Here is a 24,950-nt window from a genome sequence, read left to right as displayed (position 1 = left end):
AGATGCTAAGGCAGGAGTACAGATGCAAAAGCTTCCTTTAAATGCAAACTAAGTGTAATAACTGAATGTAAACAGTAAATGCTATTAAGATTTTATATTATTTCAATATGACAGTTCTTACACTAGTTGTATTTCTAACCTGATTTTTACTTTACCTAATTATTGTTTTTTTAAAAAGTTAATAGTACATAATTTGTTAAAAGAATACATTTGTCAAAATCTTTTATTTCAGAAGAATCTGCCATTTTGAAAATAATTCAGGCTGTCAAACTGCGTAATTACTGTAGATTTACAGTGTTAAACAGCCACTCAGATGTCTTTTTAAAATGGTTTAACTTCTAAATTTTTTATTATAGTGTTTTTACAATATTTAGTACTTCAACTATAAGATTTTCGCATGGTTTTATACAGTTCATTTATTATAAAAATTCTTCTAAAGGTATCTTACATCTATGCGGTATTTTTCATATCAAGGTAAATTTCAGATGACATGATTGTGTGCCTCAAAAAGCAGCCACCTCAAAATTGAATCACAGAATAGTTTGGGTTGGAAAGGACCTTCAAAAGTCATCTGGTCCAACCCCACTGCGATGGGCAGGGACATCTTCAACCAGATCAGGTTGCTCATTGCCCCATCCAGCCTCACCATGAGTATCTCCAGGGATGGGGCATCCAGCTGTTAAAGGAAGCTGTTAAAGTGAACAGAAATACAATACAGTATCATAAATCAGTCAGCAAAGACAGCCTATTTGTTCTACTACAGTGGTTTGGTAGTGGGCAACTATGAAGTGTAAGCCTAGTTCTCGTGTTCAGAAACTTTTTGCATTTTGGGGGCACTTTGGTGCCATGGGAACCTTAATGACCATAAACAATTAGGACTTTGATTTTTATCTGCCAACAGAACAGCACCTTCTGAAGCACGTTCATAGTGCTTGTGTAGGTTTCAGTTGAATACAAACTCAGCATGAATAATCTGCCAAACTGAATCGTAAATTGCTTCTCCCTGAGTGTGGTGTGCCTGCTGAAAGAGTAATCGCATGTATTTTCTTACGTACTTTAACACAATTTCAGGTCATGACTGATTCTCCACACAACGTGCTCTTATTGGAGGTATTGCTTTAAATTTGTTATGGTGGTTTTGAATTCAGAAGTTTAACAAAAACAAGTCAGATGCTTGATGTAGTGAGTGCATTTCATATGTGATCTAAAGATAACTGAGTCATAGTATTTTTTTAACCAAAATTGAAAATGACTAGAATGTCACCTTATGACCTGCTTTTCCAAGGAGTGAGTTAATAAAACGTTATTTCCACTTGTTTGCAGAGTAGAATTGTCATAGATGATACATACCATAGCAAGCCAAGTTGTGAACTTTCAGGGTTAGTGACAGAGCCAAATCTGTCAGGTCGTTCACACACTTTAACCTTCTCTTCAAATGAGGTGAGTTTCAAAGTGTGTATATGTGTCTTGTTAATGTTGTTGTTCACACTAGAGCATGTTTAATAGAAACAGATTTGTGTAATGTGAAACTAGACCGCTATTTCCATATTTTCATGTTGAAGAACATTGTAAAGATTCCTAAGATTTAACTGAACTAAGGACATGGACTAACAGATGCCATGTTAGCCTTTGTGTTCTGATCTTGGTTATATCATAAAAAATGGAATGAACTCTTTCCGATCAAATTGCAGTTTTAAATTGTATCTACAACACCTTTCTGCTCCAGTAATTCAAAGCAACTTCCTGGGTGAATGAAAACTGCAGCATTTTTGATCTTACCTTCATATCAGTGTAGGTTTGTCTTACCATGAAATTTCATCTAAATTAAAAACAAATAAAAAAGAAACAACAGCAAAAATACACACAAAAAAATGGAACCAGAGCCCAAAACAATGCAGAATGAAGTGGTTCTAATATATAGCTAGAAACTTAGATACCTGGAAGTCCATGTTCATTCCCCTGGAAAACTAATTCCTTTGCCTGCTAGTGGAACCTGAAGTCCACACTTTGGTAACATTCTGAGATACTGCCTCATTTGGTGTTTGACTGATGGATGTCTTGATAAATTGAATCCTTTAGAGACTGGAGTCATGATTAACAGCTGAACACAGTCATCTTCCGGATGCAAGTTAGAGGACTAACCAAACTGATAGTGATAAGGTTTGAAGAAAATATTAAATGGTGGCTTATGAATGTAGGAGTTCTTTAGCTATTTTAAACCAGACTTTGGTGAAAATCCTAAAATATTCCAGTAATATATAGAAAGTCAGAACAGTCTTAAAACAATGCTATAAGTCACTAACAAAAATCTGAGATGTCAAAAATCATCTGACTAGTTTACAGGTTTCAGTAGTGGATTATTTTCTTGTTGGTTTTTATCAGTGATGGCAGTCATTGGTCTAAGGGAAACCAGAGGAACTCCAGTTAGTACGTGCTCCCTGCAGTTTTTTAAATTTAGTGGTTCATGAACACAGTAAGTGTTTCTAAAACTTTCAAGCAGTATATATCTCGTAAGATTTTAGTGAGGCTAAATCTCTTTTTGAAGATTGTTCTTTGGTCAGCGTTACAGCTTTCAGTAAACTGCTGGTTATAAAACTTGGAGAAATGTTGTCTATTACGACCTGTGCATGTGTACAGTGATGATTCTGGTGTATTCCTTAGTTCATATATTGCTTATGCATGTGAACAATAAGAGTTGTTTTGTACGTCTTCAGTAATTATATTGGTTACCAGGGTCTGTTCTGAGAATAATGAGAAACTCTGAGCTGTTTTCTCTTCTGGAAAGGCTGTGTATGTGTGAAGAAAAATAGGTAGTTCTATTCTTGGGGTTTGTTTAATTAATAGTATTCTACATTGTGATCTAGAAAAAAAAAAAGTAACTGATCTTGTAGCAATTTTTGATATTTCAAATCCTTAACTTAAGCTCTTCACAAATATGATTTCTATCAGGTGCTTCTTGTTTGGATGGGTTCAGAAAAATCCAGCAGATACCATGCTAGCCAGTGTGACAAGCCCTACTTTCAGAGGAACGGGCTACTGCATGCTGCCCTGCAAATCCTGAGTTGTTAGAAGACTAGAGATGGAAACACCTCTTAGAAGCCCAGGCGGGAGCAGCACTGCAGGGTCTGCCTCTGCTGGGTGGGTTCTCAGGCACTTTGGGGAAGCGATGGCTGCTGAGAGCTGGGTTGGTGGCAGCCAGCTGGTTAGAGCACAGGCAGCTGTGCTCGCAGCAGGTTAGCGAGCTCGCTGCTAATCCCTCCTACCCTGGTAAAGCTTTTAATATGCTCAATGGTGTGAAGGCATTTGTTTTTTCTTGGGTTTTGTATTTTTGTCTTTAGAACCTTCAGTATTTCTGGACTTGCTTTCTGAGTCACCTGTGTGTTTTCTCATGCTTCTATACTGTATAAATAGTTTTAGTTCAGCTCTCTGAATTTGCAGCTGATGTTTTCTGTGTGTGGTGGCTGTTTTGATGACTGTAACTCTGATGTGCAAACAGCTTGGGACAGTTCTTCTGCCTCTGGAAGGACAGTAAAACTAGAAAAAAAAATTATGTAGATGTATTACTCAGTGAACAATAAGCATTACTCAAAAATCAGTGTTAATCCTATTCTTCTACACTTTTCACTTTCCTATTCATATTCTGAAAAAAAATAGTTACAGATGTGCTTTTCCTTTATGCAGTAGTGAAAAATGCAAATTATACAGGATTAAATATCTTCCTGTTCACCTTCACTTCTATAAGGAGATGATGTCTAAGTGTTTAACAGATTCAGTTTTTGCTACAACTTACTCTGGTTTTAGGGTTGTGTCTTTCCCAATATGAAGTAGGAGGGGTATGTTAGCAACTGATGATGCTGAAAGCATAGACTGGAGTTAGTAGCTCAGTCTGGAGGACTCCTCCGTGGGACAGTGTGTAGCTGCTCTGGTCTGTGCTCTTTGGAGCAACCGGTGCAGAGAGTGCCCAGGCTTGTGTCAGGGACTGCGTTCCCCTGGCGAAATGAATGAATCTGGGCCTCTTTGTTTGGCAGGAGTGCACCTTCTTCGAGTACTTACACTCTGAAATTACAGAAGCAAAGTTGCATGGCTAGCACATTTTAAATAAAACTATTGAGTAAGTTCTAACTGGAATAAAACATTTTACACATTTCTCAGTGTAAAGGAGATATATACAGATATAGAGGTACATATGGTCCCTCAAAAGATAGAAGTAGATATGTATTAAAGAGATATATATGTTGCCACAGATATATATTTATATATATTTAGTATTTTTTGCTGCTGATAGACCACACACAACTCTGAGATAGAGGTCAAACTTGAAATGTATGAAGTTTCATTTTTTTTGTGTATTATTCATGTACACTTGCTAGTATGAGACAAAGTTACCAGTGGATACTTTGTATTATACAATCAGGTTGAGGAGTACTGTTATGTAAAATTATTTAAATTTTGAAATTCCTTTACTAATTTATGCAATGGATTTTCTTTCTCTAAGCAAAGCATCTCAAGCTTGTCTTGATACAGATGCAGTACAGAGCACTTCAGGCAAAACTTCTTCTAGAGCCCTTCAGTGTTATGTTGTGAAAATTACTATTCTTCTTTTGAACGTCAGGAAGGTGTATGTGTTCACACTTGTATCTACGCAGTTCATTTTTGAAGTAAATTGTCCCCACCTGCCTTACTTTGATTCATCTAGGAAATGAAATAAGATGTGCTCCAGCAGTGGTCCTAGTGCATCCTAGCTGCTGGTGGCCATTGAGTCTGTGTGACCAGACTGGAGCTATTTGGAAGTGAAAATCCTTTGAAGTGCTCGTAGTATGGATTTTAGGACCTCAGCACAAACTGTTCTGCTTTACAATCTTGTTCCTTTTTATCTGCACTACCTCCTAATGTAACCATTGTCCTTTGTTTCACAGGCCAGGGAAAGCAAAACCATTTCTAATTAATGTCATCCTCTGATACATCAGAAATTTTAAATTGTATTTGTTCCACCTCAGATGTGTTCCATGTTGCACTCCCAGATCCAGTTCACTGTATGATTGGATTGTGTAACAGGCCTACGTCTCACTACCTTTCACTTGCAATCGCCAGAATTATTTTGTTACATTCAATCAACTCTCCCAAATTTTTCATCAAGGTCCGGGAGTTGTAGTTGTTCACCTGAAACTTACATGGTCATCTCTTAAATTCATCACTAGGAAGATGCTTATTGCCATGTTTTGTTTACAAATGACATGTGTAAGGCTCCCTGGAAAAAATGGGCATGCTTTCTACTGTTCTGTAAATATCTCTGCTAAGGAGTAGAAGCTGCCTAGTGGAGCAGCCCATAAGTCCAGTGCAGCCTGGACTCAGTCGTGAGCTAGCAATAGATCATTTTGGATAGTTATAAAAGTTCAGGTAACTCTGATGTTACTGATCCAAGTATCGCACTAAAATCTCTTCTGTGCAGACACTAAGCCCTTTTTTATGTAGCTTTTCTTTTGTGATGAAGTAATAGAGTGCTTCAGGACGAACAGCAGTACCTTTTTCCCTCAGAAGCCAACTGAAATTGAAGCAGGGAGCTTCAAAAGCTGTGAGCTGGCAAAGTGTGTTTCCAGTGGAAGGTTGCAAGCTCTTATGTTTCTGAAATGGTCTTCTACTTGACAGACCCTTTAAAATGTTGACATGATGGCATTAGGTGAAAGAATAAACAGTCCTCTCTATTTAGAAATGTACCCAATTTAGTAAAACTGTACCTAGAACTGTCATCAGATTTACTACTAAAATTGGCTTTATTCTGTATTTCCTTCACTTAACAATAATCAATAATACCGTTGAAGAGCTTCTTGGTTCTTCTTGATGCTGTGTCAGGCAGTATCCAGCATTAGGACTGAGCTATGTTAACTCACTAACTGAGGAAGCTTGCTCACTCATTGGATACATTGAATTTAAGCCAATGCTTTGCTATATATAATTTCTTAGGGAAAGCCATTTATGTTTTCTATTTCTGACTTAGTTTGTGTTGAATGTTGTCGTGTCTTTTTGTTTAGCACACTCCTAGACAAACAGACTATAAACTGATCTCAACAACTTCAGTCCTTTCAGAGCTAGAATATGTTTAAAAATGCATTTTGTTAATCAAACTCAATTAGCAACTGGAATTCAACATACAGTCAAGTAAAACATTCCTTACAGTGACTTTTCTCAATTGGTTAGGCATTAGATGATGAATTTACAACTACAGGAAAGCAAAATCAATGGCACAGTAGACCTATTTCTGAATGGACCACTCAGCAAGTCTGCCACTGGTTAATGGGAATGAACATGGAGCAGTACATCACCGAGTTCACAGCCATGAACGTGGATGGGCAGCAGTTAATGCAGCTCGACAGTGAGAAGTTAAAGGTATGGTAATATCCCCGGATAGACTTTAACTGTATAAATTTCTCCGCTTATTCAGACATATTTTTAACCTATGAAGTCTATTTTCCTGTTTTGATGGATTTTTAAGGGATAGAGTTTTGCTTTTGAAATACTTGGGGACTATAAAGTGAGATGAGAATTTAGTAATTGATTGAATGATTAAAGACAATCAATTTTTAATCAGAAAAATACCAAGTATTTCTTCCTTGTTTGTATCTTGAGGAAATCAAAGTAAGCATAATTCCCCAAAGGGGCTTGATACATCTGTCATCAGTCTCAGCATAAGGTCTCATCAAAACAAGATCTGGCCAACTTGAATGCATAGAACTGCAGGATCCAGTTTTGGAAATCTCTCTCCTCCACATCTCTTGAAATGGGAAGGCTAAAATCCTACCTGGTGACCTTTTAAATGCTTTTAGTTTTTACTTCTGCTGAAAACATCTATTCTTTCTTTTGAGCCTTTTCTTGCCTCTGGAAGACACATGGTATGGATACCTTATAGTACTATGAAATTCTCTGATTTTCTTTCTCATTAGATTACCAGACTGCATTTTGGATGGGCAAGATGTGTGACTAAAATGAGGCTCATTGGTCTATCCTGGCATAAGGCAAATTATTTTTAATGATCAATAGTGGGATTTGAGTGTTGTGGAAGAAAAATGTGTCCAATTTCAGTCTCTAAAATACGTCTGCATTTTAGAATAAATGTGCAATATTAAATGTCCTGTATTTTTTTAAATAAATATTTCCTTGGACACAGAGGAAATACTTGTTACTAGTCTGTCAAATGACTGTCTCCATTTGGGGAACTTCGGATGTTGATGCTTAAAGCATAATTTACACCTTGTGCCAGAGTTCCATAGCTGTGACCAAGTGCTGTCCTTAACTTGGAATCGGGTAGTGCCACCTGCTGATCAAAAATCATAGCGTACCATTTACTTACTGAATACACTTTATAATAATACACTTTAAAATCCTTAATATTAAAAAATAAAGAGTAGTTACTGAATATAAATTCTTCTTGTATAAAAGGAGCTAGAAAAATATCTTTAAACTACTACTTATGCTGTTTGCTGGAAATTCTCAGGTGTCTACTGGTGTGTAAAAGGGAACAAGCAGCTGTTACTTCACAAGAGTAGGCCTGGATTCCTCACCTTGTTACCCAGATGATAACTTATCATGCTTTTTAGGACTTAGGCTTTTATTTTTCAAATAAACAAACTACCTTGCAGCAAAGCGAATAACACTTTCTTAATTTGTTCATGATGAGGTATTTTTTCTTTCTTTTCTTTTTTTCCCCCCTCAAAGGCTTTGGGAGTTTCCAGTCAAAATGACCGATCAACAATAAAGAAAAAAATCAAGGATATTAGAAAAACGCAAGAAAAACTGGAAAAGCAGAAGGAAAAGGTTCAAAAGAAGGAGAGAGAAGTTCGCAAGACTGGCAGAGTGGTAACCACTCTTGAATCAAGCTGCTAAAATGACCCTGTTTTATTTTAGCGCAGATTTGCTTCATCTTGAGGAAGTTCAGCAGATTTGTATATAATTGTACGATTGAGGGAGGAGGGAAAGTGCAACAGTTTAACATGGTAGGTGGTTTTTTACTTTTTAATTATGGTCCCTCTCCATTACAACCCAATAAAATGAAATGTTTTCAGTATTTTTATTCCTAGTTGACTCTGCTTGTACTAATAGACAATAATTTAACTTTCTGCCTTAAGTAATATTTGTGCTTCTAAGACCTCATATGCCCTTTTCATTGAAATTGATGTTTGTGAAAAGTAGAATACTGTATTAAAAATCATTCCACTATTAGTCAACTAGCATTTGATAGAGTTGAATTTGATAGAGGGACAATAGAAAAATCCTGCCAACAAATCCAATCTGTGACAGTCTGTTTATGTTGCCACTGAAGATGTATAGTAAAAATTAAGTTTAAGAAAACAGTAATGTCAAATTAATTTAAAAAGAAAGCATGTATTTCAAATTTATGGATTATTTTGTTTAAATTCTTGTATTTCTGGGATTTTCATTCAAGGTTCACTGTAGTAGCACATTGCTTTTGCATTCTATATGTTGCGATTTACTGAGAAAATAACAAGAAATATTAAGTAGTTTTCACAAACTACATATATTGAGCATAATATTAAGTTTTCTGTACACTACCCAGATGGTGTTGGGACAAGGTTTAAACCTATAAATAAGATCTTTTTTAAACTATTTTTCCTAAATAATACATAGTTTTCTAGATTTATGCTACGAATAAGATCAATTTGCAATACATGTATTTCTCTTTTCTACCTGCTACAAGATTTTTGCGGACCAAATTTATATATTTGCTAATTTTAAACTCGACTGTTTTTCAAACTTAAAATACTGAGGGAAGAATTGTAAGAAAAATTATCACTGAAGCACTGGGTTTCTGCATTGTATTTAAATGTTCAATTGTAGACTACAGGTTATTTTTCTTTAAAGGAGGATTTGATTCTCAGAATAGTTTAGAACATGAATTGGTGTTTTGTATATTTACATACTATTTTCTAGAGATACTACAACAGCACTTCCTTTAATTAGATTATTCCAGAAATATAGACTAGTTCAAACATCAATTCCACCATAGAATAGACTAGAACAAAACTTACATTATTCATTTATGTGGACCAAGTTCTCCTTTAAATCTATGGACTGTTTTTCATTTTAATTAAATGAATGAACTTCACTGTTGGTGTTTCACAGTTATTATTTTTTTTTGTATAAATGTCTTAGGAATTTCAGCAACAGGACTGTGTGGAAATGCTCCTGCACACTATGCATTTCCAAAATAAAGTTTGAAAATCTTGGTAACAATTGCATTTTAAAAGAGGTTCAATTTTCAGGGGTTTTTTTGCATTAAGAAACAATTCTTTGGTCAAGATTTAACTTACTTTGTTTCCAGTAGCTTTGAATTTGTGCTCCAAACTTACAGATCTCGAGCCTGAGAGGAATGCTGCCATACTGCTAATAGACAAGAGAATGAGAAGTATGGAATGATCAAATGCTTAGGGTCGCACATGTAAAACCTCTCTGATTAGCTCAGTCAAGGAAGTTTATTTCTCGGTTAAGTGTTCTCACCTAGAACAGGGACTATTGATACAATCATGTATTACCTTTTTCCTTTAAGCCTACTGAACTGAATGTTGCACCCTGTGAAGTTTGTTTCTCAGGCAGGAGACTATTGGAAATAATGGTTTCAAAGGTTTGCTTGTGTGCAGAGCTCTTGTAGTTAAATGGGGGTCACAGCAGGGAGGATAAACTCACCTGGCACCTGAGTGTAAGAACATTATCACAGACCACAGCATTTAACATCTGTCAGGTACTAAAGGAGGCTGGCTCCATGAAACTAGCTCAGTACCAAGCCACAAAATCACCCAACTGAAAGTTTAATTTTTACAATATTAATAGTTTTAATGAATAAATGTAGTGATTCTTTCAAAAATGTATGTTAACACAAACCAAGATTAATTTTACAGTGCAAGACAGTTCATTTGCATACAAAACTATTAATCTCAGCATTTGGATAGCTGAGCTAGTATACCAGTTTTCTACAGTGATTCACTTCAACCTAGCCAAGTGTGTTAGCAGTGACTTCAGTACAGTAACGAAACTACTAAGCAAAAAATTATCTTCTGAACTTCTATTTAAATCAAAAGCAATCAAAGATCAAACTTGTAAGTAGGGTTAAACATTGTAAACCAAAACATTACTATGTTTGTGTTTTCACCACAGTCACATGGGGTGGCAGGTGAGGAGATAGATACAAACATAATTACACAGCAAGCTGTATTACTAATCAGAATTCAATTGGTAGCTAGCTGAGAGCATGAAAAGTTTTATTTCAATAATACCATATGAAAACTTCATAGACTTTCTAGAAAACAGTGTTAGATTTTTTTTTTTTTGAAACATCTCTTGTAGTTCTCAGATGCTAAAAATCAGACACTAAAATCAGTTCCTTTAAGTTAGTTAAACATTTCCAAGTTGACGTGAAAGCTAGAACGTTCAGCTTCAGAGTTGAGTTTTTTTAAATCCCTTGCTTTAGCTTTCAGCTTCAGTTTAGCAATAGCTGCAGGCATTCCCTCTGTTTTGTACAGGCCTCATTTTACAACATATGGAATTTTCACATACATCCTCTTGCAGGGTTGAAGAAAAGCACAGCTAGAGATTCTCCTCACTCGTAGCCATGCAGGTTGAGAGGTATGCCAGCCACCACCTCGCATCCTCGTAAAGAAGATGAACAGGGACCTCTCGGAGGGCCCACAAGCTTGGGTAGAGCAGGTAACTGTACTGTTCTGGTGGCAATTAAGCTAGATTAATCCTCCCTCAGTGTGTTAGTTTAACAGTGTATATTCTGTAAACTACTCCTGTTAAAGTGACCTACATGAGCTTGACCAGGGCATAAAACCATTTTCTTGTTATACAGAACTAGGCTGGGGAGGTTGCACGTGATAATCTTTAATCTGGCTCAGCTACAACTAGAATAGCATTACTTAAATTTCTAACATACCAGCTATTCCCTTTACTCTGGTATCTCGCCTTCTACTGTGTGCAGAGCTAATAAACTAGAAAAATTTAGGCATATTATTTCTGAGAGGGATTCAGCATGTCTGCTACAGAACAAAAATCACAGAATTACATGCAATCAATTAACTGAGAAAGGCTTAGTTATTGATGTCTTTAACTGTATCCCTCTTAAAATAGGGATTAGGCTGCAACATAGATGTGTATGATTTGAACAAAGGTGGCACAATAGGCATTAAAAGAAGTTGAATCCTTTATTAAAATAGGACTTAGTACCTGATACATTATACTCATTCCTTTCTGTCTTCCCTGTATGTTTTGACAGTTTGCCTTTGACTGATAAAGACATTCTGCTTACCTCATTTATTCTGTAGTGTGACTTCCAGTAACTACAGAAATGAGGCCAGAAGCACATCACAAATGTATTTTCAAAACCTGTTAATTCCACTTTTTAATAAATACTCCTGAGAAGGTAGTTTCTATTGTCAAAGTAATAAAAATGCCCTGAGGGCAAATTTAAAAAATCTGTTTATTAAAGTAGTTTCCATTTACAGCTGTAACCTGATATACCCCAGAGTCTGAGATTTCAGTAGGGCTAGAACACTGATACTGTGTTTTGGTATTACCTACAGAAATACAAGCAAATGCAAGATAGCATCTTTACTATACACAACCCAACACTACTTGATAATTCACAATGATCATGGCAAAAGAAGTTTTTCAGTATTAAATATGCACTTTACAACCAAACAAATATGACTGATAACATATACCTGAGATGCCTTATACCAGTGGTAGCAGCTAGAACTACATTTTTTTCTTTTGTTTATTTTTAATCCCTACAGACCTATGTGTGATTTCTACAGCTGCAAAAAACCTTGATGTAAGCAAAATATCTAACTTCGCAAAATTAGGCTTCAGCATGCTTTAGCAAAAGAATAGGAAGTGCCATACAGGTGCAAACGTATAGCAGTGAGTTCCTCCAGATTTCTTACATGAGTTTTTCATTAATAATGGAAATATGCAATGGTGAGCTTTTTCAATAGTTCTTCTATTAAAACAATTTTGTAATTATATGAATTAATACATTTCTCACCAGATGTGATACAGATTGCATCTGTCCCTACAAAACCAAAATAACTGCTTCTTTGACTTGACTTAGCTACTGAAAGTAGTCATAAATAGAAAGTGGAACAAATTAAGTGTGCCCTTCTCGCTTAAAATTTAAAAGTATGTACGGGTTTGGAGGTTTTCTTAGGTTTTGTTTGATGTTTTGTTTTTAAATTCCAGAAAAGAATAATTACATTGAACCTTTTGTTACTCCACTTACAATTATCTTCACGTATCAAATGTGGCTTAGCTTCTTGGTGTAAATCAGGTCTTTTAAATTCCCTTTACAGACACATCTACTTCTTACAAACTGTTGAGGAAAATGCTATATACTGCGAAAAGTGGTCATGTCTTTTGGCTCACTGCTTGGCACACACCAATCATCTGCTTCGTGGTTTCCTTTATAATGTTTCCAGGCTGCTTTGTTGTACACAGGGAGTCTTTCGATTGATTCTGTTGATAAGGCCTGTAAGTAGAGAAGACTGTAGCTGACAATTCTTTTAATCAAAGTTACAGTAACAGATCAAGGATTTCCATTAGCAGTTGAATTAGAGTTGCCGATAAATTTTAAATAGTAAAGTGTTGCAACATACCTTTATGTAAATAACTGCATCTGTACCATAGCCTTCTAAGGAATACAGTTTCAGGTCTCCTTGGAAATACTGTGCATACAGACGTGATATGGGTAAGCCATAACCAAATCCAGCCTGGTACAGGAGAAAAAGTGTATTTTCATTAATTGCATCAAGCAGTGGTGGTTTTGGTAAATAGACAAACTAAGCACATGATGTTTGACAGGAAGAGAAGTTGTTCAAAAGTAAACTTTTATGCCCCCCAGAACTATTATAGAGCCCAGAAACAGAAGAATGCATGGATGATTGTGATTATGAGAAAATTGTTTTATTCCTTTGTCAGACAGGGCTGCTACACAACACTTCTTGTATTATGGTTGCTTTCTCAAGAAGAGATGACACCATTAGAGAAACCCACACTGAGTCTCTCTTATGCATCATGGAGCTGCTAATCTTGTAATATGAATACTGAGTACTTCAGTCAGATACAGTTCATCGTGGGGATATGTAAAAAAGGTCCAAGAAGCAACATCTATGAATTTGTAGATTTTACTAAAATTCTGTCTAGCCCTGTTTCCAGTAGCTGGACATAGCCCTGAAGTGTTAAGTACATATATATATATATTTATTTATTTATTTATTTTTTGTCTACTAAATTTTAGAGGTAATCTCTCAACATACAGGACACTTCTCTTTAAAGACCTAGTGTTTAATGAGTTGCACAGTCATCCAGATGCAGAACACTGTATACATTTATAAAACACATTCTGAATGATGCAGTGTGAGAGAATACATTCAGGAAAGCTGGTCAGAGCTTCTTATGGAGAGCCAAGGCTTTATTTCTTGTGCATCTATTAAGTTCACACAAAACCAAAGTAGCTACTTTGTATGCCCTCTCACATCTGCATTACCTTCATCCTTGCAGGGGGATGGTACAACTGACTGCACAGTACAAATAATACTATGGACTTGATCTGAAATCATTGCTATAATTATTTTTTCTTTAGTTTAGTTGCCACAACAAGAATTCAGGGTCCTGTCCTTACTGCAGTACATGCAGCATAGCTAAGTGTTCTGCTTTAGGTAGCTGATCTTTATATTTGGTACAGAAAAACAGAACCTTGAACAAGTTTAAATAGTTTTTGGTATTTCAGGATTTTATGCAATTTTCCAGTTATTTTCAGAAAAATATTTGAATTAAGCTATAATATTCAAATGGTGATACTCGTATCTATAAAATCAGTACACCATAGCTTTGGCTAAGTGGTTTCTTTTGTGACAATTAAACATATCCAAGATGACAAGGTATAAAAGATTCGCATACCAAAGGTGTAGCTCGTGATGTCTCAACGTGTGGACGTGGTGCTGTTGAATACATGTAGTTGAACAGTCTATCAATTTTCCTCATAGGAACACCTCCACCACGATCACGCATCTGGAACAAGAAGGAATATGTAGCATTATGTCCCTGAATACATTTTATAAAAAGACAACTTCTTTCAAACAGTGATCCAGAGCAAGTTCAGGTAAAACATAATATAAAGTTGTCTGTATTAAATTGTGGGTTTTCTTAAAGTCTCATCTCTGAGCTACAGCAATGACCAGAGAGAGAATGAATCCTTTCATCCCTTAACCCAAAACTTTTAAATAAAATACTACCATAAGAAGTATTCATAACCTCCTGGAAGCAAGAAAGTTCTACTTGTATATTACTTTAACCTTGTACATAACTCAGTTTTGTCTGAAATTAGTATCTATACCTACTAATTTTAGCAAATGCCAGGTTCTCTGTATTTTTATCTCAATTTCTCAGGAACAATGCCAGTTAAATACAATCTATTAAAACCTGTTACTGAAGAAGTAAGTCAGAAGAACTGTTTTACCACAGTTTTGTCAGAGCTATGAAAAAGCCAGTGCTTGCAGCTGGTCTTTGAAATCCAACATGGATGTTGTACAGAAGAAAAAGAAATTACTCTGCAAACTGTACTTCAGGGAGGTTTGATTTGCATGGAATATACAACTTTTTTCCCCCTTTTTTTAGTTGTGTCACATCTTTATAGCTCTGTCATTTTCACGTACAAAATGCTGATATTACAATTGTGTAAAGATGCTACTTTGCTTATAAGCTAGGCGTGACATGAGTGTGACAAAAGCACAGAATTCTTTTGGAGAGCCTTCAGTGTGACCGCAACCTCTTCATAATTTCCTACAGACTCAGTAGTATATGAAATTCCACAATGGCCTTGTTACTTGCAACTACATCATTAAATACAATCTATTTTTGGAACCAGATCACCAGCTAAAGTTAGTAATATACTGCCTATGACAAGGAAAAAAAAACTATTCAAAATAATTTTCAAAAATAGCAATAAAGTGGGTACCTTCACAGTTAAATCCTCGTTTCCCAGTGTGACGTATACATGAATTGGAGGATAAATGCATCGATCAGCATTATGTTCCATGGTGGCTCTCATCGCATTCTGCAATTTTCAAGTACAACTTAAATCCTGTTCTTACCTTTTTGGTATATTATCTTAAAATATCAATTTAGAAGAGTTATTTTTATCATATATTTCAGAAACAGGACAAATATATATGGTTTTAGAGCACTTTTAGATACTTATTCAGTATCAGTATGTAGTATATCAGAATAGACACCAAATATTTAATTTTTTAGAACAATATTTTAATGTACAGTTTTATTTGTACAATTCTTTATAATGCATAATACATGCAATATGACACAAAGATCAAGAAAATCTAGAACAGAACTGCTTGAGGAAAGCTCTATAGAACCTGTTGCACCTTATACTAAATTTGAAGATGTCCCCAAAATTTTATCTCTTATTCTGACTTGCTTTATTAACTAATGTTTTTATACATTTTAACTTTCTTTTTGAGAAAGCTGTCTACTCAAGAATGTGTTGGATGTACTCAGTGGCAAGGCAAAGGAGATACATCTTCCAAAGCTGTTCATTGTCTTTGCAGTTACTGTTTGTCTAAATAGTACAATTTAGGTACCTTCCTGCAGTTGAACAGCAACAGGTTTTAACTTGCAAAAACACACTGCTATTTAGAATTGGTTCAAAAGTCAAACAAATACAATCTCAGTAAACAAAGAAGTATAAAAGAATTGTATAAGTAGACAGACCTTGAAAAGTTCAAAAACCATGTGATAGAGATGTGATGGCACATACACCACTTGCATGGGCTGTCCTGGTGACTTAACTGGAGAAAAGAGTCAATTAAATAGCGAACTACATATATTTTATTCATTCCCATAGTTATTTAAAATGTGTATTTGTACTGTTGAAAGAATTTACAAGCGAAGCCAATTTGAACAGAAATCTTTTGAAAAGTTGTATGTTAATCAAAAGTCATAGTCCAGATTTTCAAATTTGCTTGCTGCATTAGAAATTAATCTTAAAACCCACTGTGGCATCACTGATTAGGTCATATAATAGTTGCTTTCTAACACCTCTGAGGAGGTTATAATGAAGACAGAGTCAGGCTCTTCAGGTGGTGGGGAGGACAAGAAGCAAATAAGATGAAATAACAGAGGTTTACACTGGATATAGACAAAAACTCTTTCACCATGGCAGTTAAGCGTCAAACCAGGCTACCCACAGATGTTACGTAGTCACCGTCCTTGAAGGACTTGTAAGACCAAACTGGATAAAGCTTTGAGCAACTTGGTCTGACCTCACAGCTGTCCCTGCTTTGAGCAGGAGGTCAAGCTAGAAGCCTTCTGAGGTCCCTCCCAACCCAAATTATCTTATGATCCTATAATGCACCAAATAGTAACAACAGCACAACCTATTCTTGGATTGAGACATTAGCTGATTTCTAACAAGAAACCCTACAAAAATATATAGATAGTTCTGTCTAAAAAAACTGGTCTCGTTTTCAAACATTTAAAAATAAATTCTAGAAAATACATCATGGGAACATGTTCATTATATCAAAAATTAAGGAAAGGTTGCTCAGAAAATTCTTCTGGCTCTTAAGGTCCTTTCAGTTCAACAAAAAATTTCTCAGCAGACTGTGTTAGTGACCAGTGCTTTATGAACATAAATGTCAAAGACCAGTGATGTCAAAAGATCTAGAACAAATTATGTACCCAGCAAAAATATAAAAGCTGGGGGCAGGGGGTGGTGGAAATAATGGACTCCACTCTCAGCTGTCAGCAAGGAATGTGCATGTGGCCTGGATCAGGTTTAACTCACCTTCACAATTCACTGAGCAAAAGGTCAGTCCTTTTATAAAAAATGAACTATTTGTTCTGGCTTCTGGAACCCATTCACCTCAGTACAGAGAATTAGCTAGTGTGACTGATAGTTTCTTACAAATGATTTTTGTGTTGTGCTCTAAAGACAGAGAGAGGTTAAACCCTTTAACCTAGATACAGAATGACAGATTTTGTACAGTAGGAAAAGAAGATCTGTAAGGTGTAGTCAAGGCCACACTGTCTTTGCCTTTAGCTTCACAGGCCACATTACTGTGGTTGCACTTTGGCTTTTGTAATTACTTGTAGAAGCAGTTTTGATTGCTTGTTTTTGTAGGTTGGTCTGAACTTGGCATTTATTATCTTGAAAAGTACTCTAATGAGTAGTGTGAGAAAGGCTCTTTAGCATTCAGCAAGAACTATGAGGACAACAGCTGCCCTCTGAGTTCATAGCAACATGGTTGTAAACTGTTTTCAAGTCACAGCCAATGTTTTCAAATAATTTTTACCACAACTTGAGTGGACTATATCTAACTACAGCTACAAGAACCTGATAGCTGAATAAGCAAGAGAAACTAGAATGGAATGTTTAGTATAAATCTTAAAAGTATCCTAAGAAATGCAGAGTGTGAGATGCAATAGACAGTGTAGGGTAAAGACATAGAAGAAACCTTAGTGGGGGGAAGGAAGCTGCTAAAATCTGTTACTTCAACAGCTGTAGTGTCAAAATCCTTTCTACTGGTTTCAGTTTTCTAATTAAAGGAAGGAATAGGGAAAGCCTTCTGCCGGATTAAAAACAAAAACAAACACCCCCCCCCCCCCCAACAGTAGATATAGAGAATGCATTATCTATATGGAAAGTGGATGGAAAATGCTTCACCACCAGCTACTTTAGAAGAAGCCATCGTTATGTTTGAGATTGCCTCATCCCGTATTCACTTACCATTCAGCTCTTCAAGGATGAGTTCTGGAGAGCTCATGTAATACAAATCACAAAGTGTCTTGGCACTTTCATAGCCATCTATAATAAAAAGACAGAAAGTTACATTTCCCACTTCACTTTTTTTTTTAATCCTTTACAGTTTGCCAAAAATAACCCCCAAAAAACAAGAAAGAAAACACTGTAGATGTGGACTCTCAGGGAGATTTGGTATTTTCTCAGAAAAAAATTGGTCTATTGGGAAAAGCGACAAAATTTTATTACACTTTAAATCAAAACTTCTGCTCTAGGCATGAAAGAACTAACAGTATATGTATATCAAGATGTGCATTGGCTCTCAGTATAGACATTCATGTAAGTTTTCAGAATTCTTGTTCATCTGCTGAATTTACCTCTAATAACTTCAACAACATTGCAGCTAGGATCAATGCTTCCAATGTGTTTTGGATGAGCTGGATTCAATTTCCCACCAAACAGCAAAGCTGCCGAAAAGAAAATATTATTTAATACCAAATTTTATAATTTTAGTTTGTGTCTTCATTTTTGCTAAACATAAATTTATAGGCAACCTATAATTCCGATCTTCACCATACCTGAAAGCCTACTGTTAATATTTTAAGAACTGTATTGAGTTTAGTAAAGCAAATTGTGTACTCCTAAGAAGCATTTAAGTACATGTTAAGTCATTAAAAATGAAAAGTAAGTATACTGATGCAGTACAGGTATCATTTGCCCTCTTTTCAACACTGGCACTTACAGTGTTGATTAAGGAGCATTCTAATTGAAATGCGACTCATGTAGAAACGGTCTAAAAAATACTGCACATTCTGTGAGGTCACTGGATCAATGCCAAAGCTCTCCTTGTACTCTACTACTCCTTGAGCCATCGTAGGAATTACATCATTGTGTCGATTCCGGATTTTTATGACAGTATCTGTAAAACTAAAATTAATACATTGTTAGTATTTCACTCTCAAGTCAATTTAATACTGGCAAACAGAGTATCTGCCTACAAAAATGAAGACAGTTATGTACAGGAATATCACAGGTCTGCCTATGGCAGTGAGACAAGTCAGTCTTTAGCGAATATTTCAAGCAACTAACATCGAAACAATCTGTTTTCAATCATTCTCTACTGTTTACAAAATTATTATTTATTATCTTCATTACTGCCAAGAAAAGGAGAAGACTGCCACCATTTTCATGCAGATCATCCCATGCCTGCCAAATGGCAGTTATTATCAGCCAGTGATGACCAAACCTACTCTACAGGTGAAAAGCTCCATACATCAGTTCCAACATTACAAGTAAGGAACTGGTAAACATTTGGTCAAGTTTAATATACTCATAGCTTCTTCAGTGTAGCAAAAAAAGACCTGACCAGAATGATACAGTGTAAAAGTGCTTTGTTTCATGTTTTAATGTACCCTCCTTTTAGGGACAGGGGATAACATTACTGCAGTTCTTATGTAAAGATTGGAGATAGCTGAAATTTTTCTTAAGCTATCATTTTCTTGCCAATCCTTATACATAATATTAACATAATATTAATATATGTGACAGCAAATCCTTACCTATTAACAACCCCTGAATCTTCTGAACTCTTGTCTTTAAAGTCAAGGATCTCCTGAAGACTTTGGACATACCTGTAAACAAAAGAAACATGACAAAGACCAATTCTAGTATTTTCCCCCAGATCCCTTCAGTTAGCAATTTATGGTCTACCAAGGTTGCTTATTTCAGATCACTGTATTTGATATATCCCATTGACCTATTCCCTGTGAATTTTGTTAGATCTTTTTGAATCTGTTAATGACGTTTTCTTCTAAAATTTCCAGAGCAATGAATTCCACAATTTAATTAGAATGCATAGAATATCATCCTTGTGCTTCAAACCCAGTAGGTGATCACTTATTTGCAGCCCCAGCTAGTTCCTGTTATTAGAAAATCTTCCCAGCTTGTTCATGATGTAAGTATTTCTGCCGTCCCTTTCCTTAGATGTGTATTTTCCAAGCTGAAGAATTCTATTTGGTTTCTCCTCACGCAGAAAATGTTCCAACCCTCTGATTATCCCTCTTGGTCTTTTCTGTTCAGGATGGAGTGACTAAAACTGCATGCAATTCAGGGGAATAATGGGCTAACACAGTGGTACAATTGTATTCCTCCCCATTTGTTACTTAGTTCCTAACACTATTTGCCTTCTTGCCCATCAACTGACACATTCAAATATCCCCAGTAGCATCAAAATGTCTTTTTCCGTGGTAAGCAAACAAGTATACAGCGGGAGGAGGCTCCACCCCATGCTCTGCTTTGCATTTGTCCAAGTGAAATTCATTTCCTATTTGATCCATGTCATTTAGTATCACAAGAATTTAAGCATTTGTGTTTCAAGAGCCTCTGTCTTCATTAATAGCTCTTTTTATATTAGTCACCTAATCAATACCACTTCTTCACTGCAGATTTTCTGTTCTCTTAAAAGATTTTCCAGATAGCCCTGTGCCTTTAGCAGTTGCCAAGCAATCTATTTGTTTTGCTTTCATCTTACAAGTTTTTTCTCACTATGTGTAAGTTCCTTACTTGAAAGCAAATTTTACTTTACAAAGGATGCCTTTTTTATTTTAATACCACTGTATTCTTTCTGGTTTAAATATTTTGGCTCTGGGAGCTTCCTGTTGCTCTTCCTTTGTATTTTCCACACCTTTACTCTTAATCTGCAATAACCCGTCTTTTAAATGGTTTCAACTAAGTTTTGCAAGTATTTTTTGCATTAGGCTGCTTCTGTTGGTTTCTTCAACTAGCTTCTTCATTTTAGGTAATTCTCCTATTAAACATTGTTCTGGTGGATTTTTGGTTTTACTGAATTATCATACGTAACTATCTGCAGTAGTTAATTATTTTTAATTCCCTTTTGGGTTCTCTAATTGCTTCTAAAGATTTTTTTCCAAGTCTGCTTATTTAGTTTCTGTTCTGATTTGTGTCATATTGGGATGTTCACTCAGTCCAAGTAAGTGATGTTCATGTAATGAGCACATGAAACGTATTTTCTATAGAATAGAGTTATTCCTCCAATTTGTGTACATGCAGAAGGTCACCCTTAAAGGTACGAAATGATGTTGTTCTTACCAGCTCTGCACCAGCTGGACTGAAGGTGTTTTGAGGAGGTTGTCTGGAAGCAGGCTTATTTCCTTCATTATGTTTGCCAGTCTCACAGGCAACTCTTGTCGCAGAAACATAAATGAAGTCTTTTCACAAGCATTTTCAGATCCTAAGACCAAAATAAATATATGACAACATCAGAATAAAGTCAGCACTCATGGTAGAGAACTACACAAACTCTTACTTTCTGGTGTAAAAGGTCTGTGGTTTGGTTTTAAAGTTGACTCAGCCAGTCTGGTAAGTAATTTTTCTTTCATGGCAGCAGCCAGCTTACAGTTCAAAATGTAAATTCATATTGAAACCTACCAGCCCTGTTATCACAACAAGAATCTTTGATACATAAAGAGTAACTTGTGCAATAGTTGCAGACCCGTGCTATTCAACTTTAAATATTGCCTTTATCCATGTAAATTGTTCATTTTATTTGCAGCAAACATGGACTGTAACAAGCACCGGTCAAACAGTATGTCATTCTGAGTGTGTCAGAGCAGCAAATGAAACCAGCACAGGAAACTATGGGAGGGATGCTTGAGAAAGTATCATGGTCCCACACACCCTGCTGGATCACTGATCTTACTCAATTACCATAAATTCTGTGATATTTTTTCATTTTCAGCTAAATCTGCTGTAGTTTAAATGCACTGTCTTACAGGAACAGAAGACAGATGAAGTCACATAAACATTGAGAGAGAAGTGAAAGTAGGACAGCTACTGTGCCTTGTCATTACAGGAGTAGTTCTCACATACATTTTCAATTTTTTTACATTTTTAAAAGCTAGAAGCTAAATTACTTCACCTGTTGATAAGTGACTTGTCCTTTTATAAGGACAGGTGTGATCTGTGTGAGTGACAACTGTATGTGGTTATTAGGATCTATATCTAAATTTCGCCCCACAACAATTGATTTAGTAGGTGAGAAAGGAGAGTGTGGAATGGGGAAGATGCTAAGGAATGCTGTACTTCATTCTCAGCCAGACTTCTTTCTAGGCTTCTAGAGTGCCATGTCAACAGCATCGGGACTTACTAACCTGTTCATCTGCTGCAGTGAAGTACATACCTCAGGCTTGGTGTTTCACAACAGGTAACTCCTAAAAATTAACTCTGGTGTTTCTGCTCTGTTCACTCCTTCTGTTTGGCAAGGGGGAGTCGGGGAAGAAGATTAAAGGAGGGGAAATGGAAAAAGAAGAAGCTGGGGTAGGGTCTTAAACAGGAAAAATCTTCATCAAATTGAAATGGAGTAGTTTAGTTTAATACAACCAGACTCGGATATGTCATAAAGGACACTGATGAGAGAATGTCAGTTAACTTAATAAAAAAGTAAATAGCTTATAAAATGTTCCTCCCCAGTGACACCAGTATTATACATTGTCTACATCTGACCTCTGCCCAGAACAGCTCATTCTTCTCCCTAGTCAGATTGCATTTTGGACATGACTGTTACTGGCCTTTCCCTTTTCACAGGTAAAATTCCATTAACAAGTCAGATTGAAGGTATTAGAATTAAAATATAATCTTCACATGCCTCAGATACTCAGCAAATGTCATTTTACAAATTACTTCTGTATCTGGAGGCTGTATCTTTACAATCCTGGGTCAAATGTGGAAGACAGCTTAGGGTAAGCAAGACTTCAGTGAATGGGCAAATGACTTTGTTTCCCTGTGCAGAGAATGGATACAGTCCTAGAGAAAGTACTGTGCACCTATAGCCCAAGGTGTGACTGATGGATGTGATCCAGGCCTATGTTTGCCTATGGAATATTTCGTTTCCTACATCGAAGCCTGGAGGAACTAGAAGCAGACTTTTTTGTTTTTACAGTTAGCATTACCAGATTTTATGATTTTCTTTTTGACTGCTCTCGCTCTAGTGAAAGGAGCCAAAAAAATCCCCAATGAAAACACCATCAGATTATAGTGGCTCCAGAATATCTTACAAACACCATCTCAATGTTGCACTCTTCCTTTTTTTTGCCTTTGTTATTAGTTTTACTATCTCTTATTAAACCACTAAGCAAAAGGCAGGGGGAAGTTTTCAAGATTACCTTGTGTTCAGGTACTAACAGCAAAAAAGTAGCCTGACTTTTGGCATTAGGACATACTGTGCCTTGAAAATAAAACACTGATTTTAAAGTAAGCATTATTTTATCGGTGTTCTAGTAATAAAATAATACAGGTCACAGGGAGCTCCAAATTGCAACATTCTTTGCTTAAAAGTATGGTAGCGACAGAATATATGTTGGGCCTCCTGTACAAACCTGGAGTTCTAAATGTTGGATATATTTTATTACAGTGGATGGATGAAGTGACAGTGGCTAGTTAAGATTAACTTTTCTTTGTAAGTCTTCCTACTTATACGAAGTCTGGAGTCTAAGGATGAGTTCTTAGTTATGTTTTACTTACAAAAATGTAAAAAACCCATAGCTAGTTAAATATTTATATACAACATTCATGTGCATGAGAGTGCTTTGGGTACAGAAACAAAATGTATTATGGTATGGCTCCATCCCCAGACTTTGAAAAGGTTTCTCAGTGTGACTTACAAGACCTTCTCTATGTAGTCTCTGCTTTGAAGCAGAACAGAACAATTCACTTGATCCCTTCTGTCACCAAGCAGCCAGTCGAACCTGGGAGCACACAGTGTAAGACCAGAAACAGTTTACTCCTGTTGAAGGCTGGATTCCTACTTCTCCGGGATGGCTCCTGATGTGTGTGTCCCTCTCCTCTCACCCCTAAACCCGCAGCCTGTGGTGAGGTGTTTTGCAGGGCACACACGTGTGACTGACAAGTGCTGATTGTCTCAGCCCCTCGGCGCCAGCTGAGGTTCAACGTTTCCCGTGTCCGATAAGCCCTGAAAGGCTGCGTGCTGAGAGCTTGCCAAGGGCTTAACAAACCTCACCTGGGTCACCTTGTTAACAGTACCAATTGTCATAACTATCCCCACCTTCTTCCCCAACGCTGCAAGCTTTGCAGGAAAACAACAAGCTACTTTTGCAATGCCAGAACTGCGAGTTTTCAGCGAAATGTCAACCTTGCCACAATTGCAGGCTCCGGGGAAGGAGCCAGCTGGGCTCCCTTCTCCGGGAAGGAAGCGGAGCCATGTCTGCCACAAAGGGCGGCGCTAGGGAGCGATTAGCCGCTGCGGGGCACGCGGCGGGGGTAGGGGCAGCTCGTGGCCGCGCCGGAGCCGCGCGCCCCGCTCCTCACGGCACCTGCGGACGGTGCGGCGGGGGGGGCCGGGCCGGGGCACCCGTGCGCGGGGACTCACCGAAGTCCAGGAACTGCTTCATAGAGAGCGGCGAAGGGGAGAAGCGCGAGTAGAAGTCCACCTGCTGCGGGATGCTGCCCGGGGAGGCGCCACGCAGGAGGGCGCGTAGCAGCCTCATGGCGCCGCTCTCGTCCCCCACAGCTCGGCTCAGCCCGGCTCCGCCGCCATTTCCCGCCACGCCAGCTCCCCCGGCCCAGGCCGCGGCCTCCTCCGCCGCACGACCGGGAGGAGGTGCCCGAGGAGGTGGGTGTCTCCGCCCGGCCCAGCCCCACGCAGCGGCGGCGGGGCGGCTCCGAGGGAGCGGGGCGGGAGCGCCCCGAACAGCCCGGCCCCCGCGGGCAGGGTCGCAGCCCCTGAGGCGGCCGCTCAGCTGTCCCGGAGCCTCGGCTGTTCGCCGGGAGAGGACGGCGGTCCGTTCCAGGACGAGCCCAGCCTCGGACAGGTACGGTGGCGTTACTCATGGCGGGGGGTGTCCCTGCCTTCCTGGTGAAGAGCTGCGGGGCGGGAGGCCGTGAGGGGACCGGCGGCAGCGGCCCCACGGCGGGGCTGAGGGGATGGGGGCCGGGACCGGGACCAAACAAAAAAAAGGCAGTTAAGAGTTATTATAAGCATTTCTGACAAACTTACTGTAGTGTATATATTGACTCCTGTAATTCAGAATTGTGTACAATACCATACAGTAGTGAATCTGGCTCTGGATCATTTGCTTCTGTTATTGTGGATGCTTGT

The 24,950-nt window shown here is 37.6% G+C and overlaps 2 protein-coding genes across 14 annotated transcripts in view; one reads left to right on the top strand and one right to left on the bottom strand.

Annotated features, from left to right (window-relative positions):
• LOC102091784 (neurabin-1-like) overlaps window positions 1-9,118 on the top strand; it is a 124,171-nt gene extending 115,053 nt beyond the window's left edge. For 12 of the 13 annotated variants that reach the window (XM_065068770.1, XM_065068763.1, XM_065068767.1 and 9 more), the window contains 3 exons: window positions 1,324-1,440; window positions 6,196-6,384; window positions 7,711-9,118. In XM_065068770.1, coding sequence (XP_064924842.1) covers window positions 1,324-1,440; window positions 6,196-6,384; window positions 7,711-7,878 — 474 coding nt within the window. In that variant the 3' untranslated portion in view covers window positions 7,879-9,118. The remainder of the gene's footprint in view (window positions 1-1,323; window positions 1,441-6,195; window positions 6,385-7,710) is intronic. The other variant, XM_065068775.1, reaches the window with a different exon arrangement.
• Window positions 9,119-9,817: 699 nt separating this feature from the next.
• On the bottom strand, window positions 9,818-24,635 carry PDK1 (pyruvate dehydrogenase kinase 1). Its single transcript, XM_065068797.1, has 11 exons — window positions 24,222-24,635; window positions 20,927-21,068; window positions 19,378-19,449; window positions 18,561-18,745; window positions 18,196-18,285; window positions 17,807-17,884; window positions 15,790-15,866; window positions 15,020-15,118; window positions 13,963-14,073; window positions 12,660-12,773; window positions 9,818-12,532 (listed from the first exon to the last, which is right to left on the bottom strand). The coding sequence occupies exons 1-11, from the start codon at window positions 24,337-24,339 to the stop codon at window positions 12,392-12,394; spliced, it is 1,227 nt and encodes a 408-aa protein (XP_064924869.1). The 5' UTR covers window positions 24,340-24,635; the 3' UTR covers window positions 9,818-12,391.
• Window positions 24,636-24,950: the final 315 nt, after the last annotated feature.

This window comes from Columba livia, chromosome 7, assembly GCF_036013475.1.
Source record: "Columba livia isolate bColLiv1 breed racing homer chromosome 7, bColLiv1.pat.W.v2, whole genome shotgun sequence".
In the NCBI taxonomy this organism is placed as follows: Eukaryota; Metazoa; Chordata; class Aves; order Columbiformes; family Columbidae; genus Columba; species Columba livia.
This window is presented reverse-complemented; position numbering and strand designations above follow the sequence as displayed.

What these genes read in the sequence shown, in the direction of transcription:
- PDK1 (XM_065068797.1), bottom strand. Translation starts at nt 24,339, where the DNA reads ATGAGGCTGCTACGCGCCCTCCTGCGTGGCGCCTCCCCGGGCAGCATC. An exon ending in GAAGCAGTTCCTGGACTTCG is followed by an intron (nt 21,069 to 24,221) that starts GTGAGTCCCCGC and finishes TTTTGGTCTTAG; the next exon opens with GATCTGAAAATGCTTGTGAA. An exon ending in TGGTTTTTGAACTTTTCAAG is followed by an intron (nt 15,119 to 15,789) that starts GTCTGTCTACTT and finishes TGAAAATTGCAG; the next exon opens with AATGCGATGAGAGCCACCAT.